The 11,182-nt window shown below is 34.4% G+C and overlaps 1 protein-coding gene across 1 annotated transcript; it reads left to right on the top strand.

Moving 5' to 3' along the window:
• Positions 1-2,896: 2,896 nt before the first annotated feature.
• Positions 2,897-8,544, top strand: LOC18042653 (probable disease resistance protein At4g27220). Its single transcript, XM_024183788.1, has 4 exons — positions 2,897-5,822; positions 6,981-7,796; positions 7,934-8,003; positions 8,459-8,544. Exons 1-4 carry the CDS (start codon positions 3,054-3,056, stop codon positions 8,542-8,544), a joined length of 3,741 nt encoding a protein of 1,246 aa, XP_024039556.1. The 5' UTR covers positions 2,897-3,053.
• Positions 8,545-11,182: the final 2,638 nt, after the last annotated feature.

Genomic DNA, 11,182 nt, shown 5'->3' with positions numbered 1-11,182 from the left:
AACTTGGGGCATGTGTTTGATTAAAGTTCTTATATCACTGATATAATATATTAATGTATAAATGAGCTCTTTTCCTATCATCTAGTGCCCATGGTAATATTTCAGTAATTGATCATAATATTATTAAGCTTTAATTTATATCCTACACTCTTTTCCTATCACCTAGTTTTTCTAAAGCGTGTAAGGTAGAAATATTCTCATGTTCGAAAAAAGGTCATACAAGCTCTAAGCTTGTACATATTTGAAGAACAATACTAGACTTTTCCTTCAAACTAATATCGAAATATTTTTATTCCTAATGTAGTTATTCGTCTTTGACATTCAGCTCAGTATCCATTAGCATTTAGCAAGAACAAACTTATTTAATAATTAAAAGAATTATTGAATGATTTGGAACAAGTCAGCTGAGGCTAAGTATTTTTATTATATCGGCAATTAGATGATGAATGGGAATTATTGAACAATTATTTTTATTATTTAGGCAATTAATTAAGGCTACGTATTTTTAACGTTGTTGCAAGTTGGAAGATGTCGGCAGCATTAGCCACTGTCAGCATTAGCCACCCGAGCCGAGACTCATTCTCTTTTTCATTTCATTTTCGTTTACTTTTGAGAACAGAAAATGTAAAATTTGAATAAGTACCAAATAACTTTTGATATTAAAACTTAAATAAGCTTAGTTTTTTTCATTTCGTTTTCGTTCACTTTTGAACAAGACAATGTTTACTTTTGATATGCTTTATTTAAGAGTCATAAGTGCTTATTTAATCTTATAAACTCTTATCATAATTTTTGTTGTTGTTTGGTTGTTTTTATAATCGAGCTTTTAAAACTTAAATAAGTTATTTTATCTCTATTAGAAAAAATTCAAATTTTAGGTTTTGGGAGTAGAGGTTAATTTTTTTTAAATGTTAAAATATCTAAAATATCATCTCCTTATTGACAATTTTATTTTATTCTTTTCATAACATAACTTTAAAAAATTTACCTCTTAAAGTAATTTTATAAATTTTTAATAAAAACTCTTATTGACAACCAAATAACTAATTTTTTTTTGTAAAATCTCTATTTATAAAAGCTCTACTTAAATAAACTCTACTTGAAAAAATGTACCAAACAGAGCCTAAGAATTACTTATTTGAAAGTTAGAAAATGATTGGAGACAAAAAAAAATTGATAAAGAAATATATTTAAAATGATGTGGTTTTGGTTTTATTTTAAAAAAATTAACCTAAATGATATAATTTTAAGTATATTATTTTTCATTTCCCTAATATTCTTCATAACTGATCTTTGTACAACTCCGACCAATTTTCACTGACATTACAGTGTAGTTGACATTTTCTTTTCACCGCTTTCAATGTTTTTCCCAAAACAATGGAATAACCCAAACTTGTTTTTTTCCTACCTTCACCAACCTCATTGACAAAAATAAAAAAGACTGTCAATTTCTCCAACCATGTGACAATGCCCTCACCACGTGACCTTTTGCTCACATCCGGTTGCACATTAACCATCAAAGCCGGTTTCCCATGAATGTCCATTTTTTTTAACTTCTTTTTCCTACCGTTAAATTTCTCATGAATGTCAGTGAGTGGGATCCAGCTACGGTACCACCGTGGTACCGTACAACTGATTTTATCTTTTGTGTCAGTAGTGTTGTAAAATTTCATTGAACCCCTTTCATTCATTTTTATTTAACCTTTACCTCATAAATATTAAATTAATTTCTATTGCATCCATATAACATTATAATAGCACCTTATACTATTTGTTATTTATACATTTTTCTTCTATATTGCACATTTATCACAATACCCCTCTCTTTACCACAAATACCGGTGAACCCGACCTGAATTTCGTTTCTGTTTTCGTCCATGCCACCGGCCAAGGTTGGTACCGATCAGAAGATCGTGTGATGCCGGTCATCTCCACGCCATCCTTGTCGAAAAAATAACTAGGTCAACCTGACCCGCAAACCCGACCCAGATTTTGTTTTCGTTTCCAGCTACTCCACCGGCCAAGGTTGGTACCGATCAGAAGCTCGTGCTACGCCAGTCATCTCCATGCCATCCTTGTCGCCGTAAAGCATTCGGAAAGCTGCCGATCGAAGCCGTGAAAGTTACAGAATCCCTGCTTCAATTCGCGGCGGTTTCTCCGGTTTCCAGTGACGCCACCACTTGGGGTTTGTTCTCCACAGTTTCCTCTGTCTTTTCTGACCAACCACAGCCACCAGAGGAGCCGATTTGCCGTTGATCGGCCATTGAAGGATTCACGGGTTTGGGAGAAATGAACTTAATATTTGTGAAGCAAAGTTCAAATAAGAATAAGTGAAAGGACTTTATGAAATTTTACCAAGAAAAGACAAAAGCGGTGGCATGGTGCTACTGTTGCACGGTAGGCGAGTCCTTATTTGTATATCTATTTCTTAAAAAAATAAAAAATCATAAAGTCCGGCAACGGCAGCATAGCACTTACTGGTAACAGGAGAATTCAATGAAATGCCAAAATGCCACCTTGCGCTGTCCAATTAACCAACAACTTTGACATTATTTACATGCAATTATAACCATCTATCTCAGTTATTAAGAATCTAGTTGACTTGGAAGCATGAGTCTTCTCCAGTATGAATTTAGTTTGGCATTTTTGCAGTATTCAGATTACCCTTGAGACTTGAGATCACAACTGCCTGCCTCTGCATTTTCCTAATCATCCCTCTTGTCTAATCTCTAGAGTTCTCTGAAATCTCTTCTTCATTTTCTGTCTCCCGTTTCTGTATCGTTCTTGTCCTCGATCCTACACCTTCTTTGCAAATCTTTCATTGCACTCGCTTTTCAATTTGTCTTAGCAGAAAATGGACCCCCCTTTGTTTCATCTCCAGATTTTTCACTCCTTTCCCCTCCTCCTCCCTTAAATCTATTCAACCTTTTATTTTAACAATTTATCCAAACTTCTTATTTCCCTCTTCACAACTGATTGATTAGTTCTGCTCAGTTTGATTAGTTTTGCTTTCCCCTGTTTTCTAAGAGCAAAAAATAAAAAAGAAAGGGATAATGGATATTGTTATTTCCGTTGCTGCAAAAGTTACAGAGTACTTGGTTGCTCCCATAATTCATCCATTTACTTATTGCTGCACTTATAAGACCAACTTCGAGAAGGTGAATAATGAAGTCGATAAGCTCAAGAATGCTAGAGACAGTGTGCAATATAAGGTTGATGATTCCAGAATTAAAGGGGACGGAATTCAACACCACGTTGAGAAGTGGATGATTACTGTGGACAAGGCCATCAATGAAGTCGAAACCCTTATTGAAGACAAAGAGAAGTCAAACAACCGGTGTCTGAAAGGGTTGTGTCCTAATTTGAAGACTCGGTACCAGCTTAGCAAGAAAGCAGAAAGAGAAGCGAATGCTATAGTTGGACTCCATGAAAGAGGGAGATTCGACAGTGTTTCCTTCCGTACCATTCCAGAGGAGACATGGCTTAAGTCTACCCGGGATTTCATGCACTTTGAATCGAGAAAGTCCACCTTGAAGGAGATACTAGACGCACTCAGCAACCGTAACTTCAACACGATTGGAGTGTACGGGATGGGTGGCATTGGAAAGACCACGCTGGTGGAAGAAGTTGGCAGACAGGCCAAGGAAAATAATCTCTTTGAGAAGTTCATTTCTTCACGTGTTTCCCAAACACGGCAAATAAAGAACATACAAGGAGAAATCGCTGAGAAGATAGGCTTAGAATTGGCTGAACAGAGTCATGAAACTGTAAGAGCAGGGAGGCTGCTTGAACGATTGAAGAAAGAGACGAAGATCCTTATAATCTTGGATGATATTTGGGGGAGTCTTGATTTGGAGGCGATTGGAATTCCATTGGCAGATGACAACGGCGGATGTAAAGTTCTGCTGACAGCAAGAAGTCAGGATGTGTTATCTTGTAAGATGGATTGTCAACAAAAATTTTTTGTTGATGTTCTGAACGAAAAAGAAGCTTGGAGTCTTTTCAAAAAGATGACAGGTGATTGCATACAAAATGGTGAACTGAAATCTGTAGCAACAGAGATAGTCAAGGAATGTGGTGGTTTGCCGATTGCCATTGTACCCGTAGCAAGGGCATTGAGAAATAAGAGATTGTCTGAATGGAAGGATGCTTTGCTGGAATTTAGAAGGCCTTCCTTGAGAAACTTCACTGGAACAACGCAGGTGGCGTACAAAAGTATAGAGCTAAGTTACAATCATTTAAACGGAGAGGAACTGAAGAAAACATTTTTGCTAATAGGGTACACGTTCTTCTCTTGTGTTGAAGACCTACTCTATTATGGCATGGGTTTGGGTCTGTTTCAAAACATCAACACGTTGGAAGAGGCACGGGATAGAGCACATACATTGGTTGATAAACTCAAGAACTCTTGTTTGTTGCTTGATGGCCGTTCAAGTGAATGGTTTTCAATGCATGATGTTGTTCGTGATGTAGCCAGATCAATTGCATCAAGAGACCAACATGTGTTTGCGGTGGAAAATGAGGTTGTTCCGCTGACCAGCTGGCCAGATAAGGATACACTGAAGGTTTGCACCGCAATCTCCTTAAAGAATAGTAATATTAGTGAGCCTCCTCAAGGGTTCGAATGCCCGCAACTTAAATTCCTTTGTATTGGCTGTCATGCTTCTTTGAGGATCCCAGATAAATTTTTTACTGGGATGACAGAGCTTAGAGTTTTAGATTTCACTAAGATGCATTTGTTGGCATTGCCTTCATCGCTTGGTCGCTTGCAAAACCTTCAAACATTGTCTCTAGATGATTGTGAACTAGGAGACATGGCCATTATCGGAGACCTAAAGAAATTAGTCATCCTTGCGCTTCGAGGTTCTGATATGGAGGAACTGGCTGGAGAGATAGGCCAGCTGACTCAATTGAGGTTGTTGAATTTGCGCCTATGTTACCGACTGAGAGTTATTCCCCAAAATGTGATATCAAGCTTATCACGATTAGAAGAACTATATATTGGTGAGAGTCCCATTGAGTGGGGGAAAGTTGAAGGAGTAGACGGTGAAAGAAGAAATGCCAGCCTTGATGAGTTGAATAATTTATCTAAATTGACCTCTTTAGAAATACTCATCGGCGATGAAAAGACTCTATCAAGAGACTTGTCGTTCTTCAAAATGCTGCAAAGGTACAGGATATCTATAGGACAGTTGTCGCAGTTTATTGTGGTTCCCCCATCGGATGGGATTTCTAGAATATTCAAACTGGGGCTCACAAATGGTGCCAACATTTGCTTGAACGAGGGGCATATCATGCAATTGAAGGGTATTGAAGGCCTGTCTCTAGATGGATTGATCGACATGAAGAATGTTCTTTTTGGATCAGACAGAGAAGGCTTTCCAAAACTGAAGGGTCTCCAAATCGAACATAATGGCAACCTTTCTTGTGTTGTTGACACAATGGATTGTATGCCAGCTCGGACGACTGCATTCCCCCTTTTGGAGTCATTATTTCTAAGAGATTTAAGGAACCTTGAGGAAATATGTCGTGGTCCACTCACAGCAGAGTCTTTTTGCAAATTAAAGACCATAAGGGTGGAAGGGTGTGATAAATTGAAAAATGTATTGCCGATGGTCATAGGCAGAGGCCTTCAACAACTTCAGTCCATTAAAGTGAGTAGTTGCCAAAAAATGGAAGTGATTTTTGCTGCTGAGAGAGGAGATGAATCCAGCAATAATAACAGTACTGAAGTGATTGAACTCACTCAATTGAGGACACTTGAGCTTCATTCTCTTCCGCAGCTTACAAGCTTCTGCACAGGTGATCTGCATTTTGAAAAGGTACACGTGCAAGATTTGTTTAATTATTTTTCAATTCTTACGTACTGAAATGTATTTCTACTTTGAGAGTTCAGAGTTTTATTGTCGTCATCGCCCTCATCACTTCATCTTTTAGTAACAAAATGTTAGTTCTATAAATCAGTTTGTTTAATTATACTTTATAATATCCTTACAAACATAATTATTATTTTTTTTTTGGATGTCAGTTAGACCGAATGAAAAAAAAAAAAGATATATGGTAAACAATTATTTTTTTCCTTCTTGTTCAATTTTTTTTCTCTTAATTATCAGAGTTTTTCTTCTCCCTCTACTTTTTATTTTATGTCTACATCTTTAGTTAAATACACGGAAAGAGACAGTGCATTTGATTAGCCAAACAAAGAAAATACTCATAAGATCTAGAGGCTTTCAAGCCACAGTTAATTTCCTGAAAATCTTTCAAGAGCTATTTCCAAATTAGTACTCCTTAGTACAATTTTGTTACATACAAAATGATTATCAATTTTGATGTTGAAGAAGAAATTGGTCATCTCGTGTTAACATAAATAATATTTTTAAAATATATATAGAGAGATGGACAAAACTCAAATTAAGAAATCTTATTCTATTAAACTTTATGTACAATAAAATCCATTCTTGCACAATAGTAAATATATCCAATTCCATTGAGTTGGATGAATATTAATGAAATACCAGCTTCTTACTATATTATTAAACTTTTAAAATTCATATTATTTATTCATTTTTGCTTTAAGAAAAAGTTAAAAACTCCAAATTTTTTTAAAAATAAATTTGTAAGATTTTCAATTCAAACCAAATAAACGGATCAATTAAAAGAATCTCAAAGTTTAAATGCAATTTGAGAATAATTGAAGTCTTTTTCATAGAGATTATGCACAAATCTAATAAAATTTGAAAATCTATCTACTGGACAAGAGTTAAGAAGAGAGAATGGAAGAAAATACACATTACTTAAATGGAATGCTTTGTTTTTACTTTGTATTTACAGCTGAAAATCAAACTCTCTCCGCATATCTATAAATTTGTCCGGCCATCAATACGCATCATTGGAATGCTTTGTATTTACTTGAATTTGTGAAATCGTTAGAAAGAAGTGCTAACTCCATCTTGCCACTTTTGTGATTGATGATCACCCAGGTGTTCCCCAATTTGGAAGAATTGATCGTTGATGAAAAGCACATAGGCCTGTTTCCAGAAGACTGGCTTTGCAAACTTAAATGTCTTGATGTCCGGCTTGATGAGTCAAGTACTATTTTATCACTTGACGATTTCCTCCAGAGATTTCACACCATCAAAATTCTCTCTATAGAAGGAGACGATTTTGTTTGGGGAGAATCACTTGAAAACCTTGAAAATGGGTTGAATGCAATGATGAGGGGAATAAACCAGCGTCGTGAACTGAAGCAGATTTTCAAACAAGAGTCAACCAATACCAACAATTTGGAACAGCTGGAGATATTCGAGTGTGACAATTTGACTAATCTAGTGCCATCCTCGACATCCTTTCAGAACCTAACAACTTTGAAGGTAAGTCTTTGCCATGGAATGATACACCTTCTAACATCCTCAACCGCAAGGAATCTGGTGCGACTGAGACAAATGGAGATAGGTTGCTGCAAGATGATAACAGAAATAGTGGCAGATGAGGATGATGAGGGAGATAATTATGCAGCACAATATGAAATTGTTTTCAGCGAATTAAAGGAATTGCGGCTTTGGGACTTACAAAGTCTGACTAGTTTCAGCTGCTCTGGGAATAATTGCGCCTTCAAATTCCCATCTCTAGAAAGATTAGTGGTGGATCGTTGCCCCAATATGAAGATTTTCTCAGAAGGGGAATTAAGCACACCCAAGTTACAGAAAGTGCAGCTGAGCTGGCTTGATAATAAACTTTGGGCTTGGGATCGGGACCTTAATACAACCATTCAATACGTATATCTTAAAAGGAAAAAGGTAAGTATTCATTCACTATGAGATGTTGATTTTTTTTTTTTCTAAAACTTACTGATTTAATAACAGATATATATAAAAAACTAAAAAGAAAAAAGTATATATTAAATTTTTTATAAATTCATTTTAAATCTGATTAGGAAGAGAAGGAAAAAGAGAATGAGAAGTCCGCCGAGGCGAATGAAAAGGAGAAAAATGTGAAAGACAGTGGTAAGATAAAATCTATACAATTTGGGAGGTTTTGATTTGATTCTATTTTGCTGACTAAAAATGTTTTGTTTATGTTGAAATTTTTGTTAAATCATATCGGTACATCTTTTTAAGATATAACTACTCTGCTTTGTTGTATGTTGAGGATTAGTTGTTAGACAGACATAGCAAAAAATAAAAGAATAAAAAATAAAATTAATTGCTTACAGAGAGAATTGAAGGATTTCCGTGTCCTTAATAGAGGCTAATTTGTGCAATTTGATTAAGTGAAAACCGCACCTTCAATGTGTTTTTACTCTTTGTTTACAGAGTCTCCAAACTTATGAAGACGATTCAGGTCAACCTTCTGTGCAGCATCTTGAATAAGGCATCGAGTTCTTACTATATATTAAAAGTCAGATGATGTTGGTGAGAGGATTTTTTGTTTCAGTTTTCATTCATTATTATGCTTTTAGCTTTGTTTGAGTACTCAGAAATCCAATTTGAAGCTAGTTTTACTTCTTGTGGATGGTGTCCAAGAGCTGCCATATTCAATTTGTAGGCATCTGAAAATCTCTTTAATCCCTAAATTAATTAAAGAGATGTGTGCATCATATTTGTGTTTGTGCACCTATTGGTATTTTTTGGAGACAATTATATAAGAAATTATGTAATTTCATGAAAATATCAATATTTTATATAGAAAATTATGGAAAAATCAAAGTTTACGGGTCACTTGCTCACTGTGGACAACATGTGGATCCTCCCTGGAGCCTAGGTGAAATTGTAGTTTATTGGTATTAATGATCATCATTTTAGTTCAGAGATTTGAGCCCAAGTTCCTCCATTTACGTTATTATTAATTATTTTTGTTGTTGAAAGCTAATTGATTAGAAGAATGCGACAATAAGAAGATTAAATACTTTGCCGTGTGCTTATTTACGAATCCACTAGCTTAGCTTATAATCAGACACATAAAATCATCATCATCACAAGATTATCACATGTGTAATATCAAAGCTAATTATTGAAAACCTTTGAATGATCTTCCAATTTTGAAAAAGCCGGCAGCACTTGCAACTTCCAGGAAACTTCGATTAAGTGCAGATGCCGAGCATATCAACTGTTGGATGAAATGCCCATGTAGCTCTTCCTAACTTGGGACATGAGTTTCATTAATTGATCATAATTATTCAATTCTAGTTTATATACTACACCCATAACCTAGATCATTAAGAAATTAGACTTAAATACCCAATCGTTCACAATTATTTAATAATTGTCATTTAAGAAGAAAGGGGGGGCTGGGGGGGAAGAAAAAAGAAAAAGAAGAAGAAAGGCTTCAGTTTTTCTAAAGCCTGTGAGTTAGAAATATTTTCACCTTAGAAAAAAGTCATACAAGCTCTAAGTTTGTATATATTTTAAGAACAATACTAGCAAGTAAAATAATTATTTAATACAAGTGTTTCTATTATTTAGGCAATTAGATCATGGGAGAAAATTAGATAATGCAACAGTGATACCATGCCACCGTTACATCGTAGCCGGACCCTAGATAATGAATGGTAATCCTTTATTCGATCAATGACCTCAAAATACTCTCATTGTACGAAGAAAGTGAAATAATCAAAACCAATCGTCATTAATTAAAAGCAACTGTAGATAGTCAAATAATCAAAACATTTCGCATAAAGTTTTTCTCATTCTTTGTCCACTCTTCGCATTCATTGACCTACGTTCCCAGTTAATTTAATTCTGCTGACTTTACTTTTTAAAATATAAAGTCAGTGAATTCCGCTGGTCCGACGCACGTCTCCCAACTATGCAAGTCTTTCTCCATCCCAATCACCTTAATTGCTTTTATTCTTCAGCTTTGTTCCTTTCTAAAGATTTTTTAAGAAGTGAATTTTTTTTTTTTAAAAAGAATAAATTATTGCATAAACTTTGTAAATCCTTAAGCGATTAAAATGAGATATATTCAATAAATAAGTATAAATTATTATTCTTGTACTGGAAAATTCTTTTCTTTTTTTTAGGGTTCCTTTATATTTTATAAACAACTAATCTCTAATCTATATATTTCTTGAGTTGAAAACTTTGATGAAAATAGGGTTGTAGTTTACCGATATTAATTTATAGATTTGAGCCCAAGTTCCTTCATTTACATTACTGATTAGATTTGATGGTGAAAGCTAATTGATTAGAAGTAAGCGACGATAATAAGAAGATAAAAGTACTTGCTCAAATACTTTGCCGTGTGTTCTTACTTGCAAATCTGCTAGCTTAGCTTTTAATCACATATATAAATCATCATCATCATCACTACATTATCATATATTATTACTTAATAATCAAAGCTAATTATTGAAACCTTGAAGGGTCTTCCAAGTTTGATTATGGAGGCAACACTTGCAACCTCCAGGACAGAAACATCCGTGTAAGTGTAGCTGCCGAGTATATCAACTGTTCCATGAAATGCCCGTTTGGCTGTTCCCACCTTGGGGCATGAGTTTGATTAAAAGTTCTTATATCACTAATACAATGTATTAACGTAATAAATGAGCTCTTTTCCTATCATCTAGTGCCCACGGTAATATTTCAGTAATTGATCATAATATTATTAAGCTTTAATTTCTATCCTACACTCTTTTCCTATCATCTAGTTTTTCTAAAGCGTGTAATGTAGAAATATTCTCATCTTCGAAAAAAGGTCATACAAATTACAAGCTCTAAGCTTGTACATATTTGAAGAACGATACTAGACTTTTCCTTCAAACTAATATCGAAATATTTACTTTTTCTTTTTTCTTTTTTTTTTTAATTTCATTTTCTGTTTCACTTTTGTGAACAGAAAATGTAAAAATTGAATAAGAATCGCTTGTTTGAAAATTAGAAAATGATTGGAGACATAAGAATTGATAAAATATATATTTAAAATGATGTGGTTTTGGTTTTATTTAAAATTAAAAAAAAAACCTAAAATGATATAATTTTAAGTATATAATGTTTATACTGAGATTTATGCGACTATGTGCTTAGGTGCGAAGCTGAATCAATTATTTGATCATCGTCGTTGTGGCTGAGATTTATTATAAGTTCATTGAATCATTGAATAAGAATTACCTGTAACTTGCTTGAAAATTTTTAAAATGATTGGAGGACTAAAATCAGCTAAAAAATGACATCGTTTTTGTTTTATT

This window comes from Citrus clementina, unplaced genomic scaffold, assembly GCF_000493195.1.
Source record: "Citrus clementina cultivar Clemenules unplaced genomic scaffold, Citrus_clementina_v1.0 scaffold_5, whole genome shotgun sequence".
NCBI lineage: Eukaryota > Viridiplantae > Streptophyta > Magnoliopsida > Sapindales > Rutaceae > Citrus > Citrus x clementina.
This window is presented reverse-complemented; position numbering and strand designations above follow the sequence as displayed.

Bases quoted from the DNA above. Each gene is read 5' to 3' on its own strand.
- LOC18042653 (XM_024183788.1), top strand. From the start codon at position 3,054: ATGGATATTGTTATTTCCGTTGCTGCAAAAGTTACAGAGTACTTGGTT. The intron at 7,797-7,933 runs GTAAGTATTCAT...AAATCTGATTAG, and splicing joins TATATCTTAAAAGGAAAAAG to GAAGAGAAGGAAAAAGAGAA. The intron at 8,004-8,458 runs GTAAGATAAAAT...TTATGCTTTTAG, and splicing joins GAAAAATGTGAAAGACAGTG to CTTTGTTTGAGTACTCAGAA.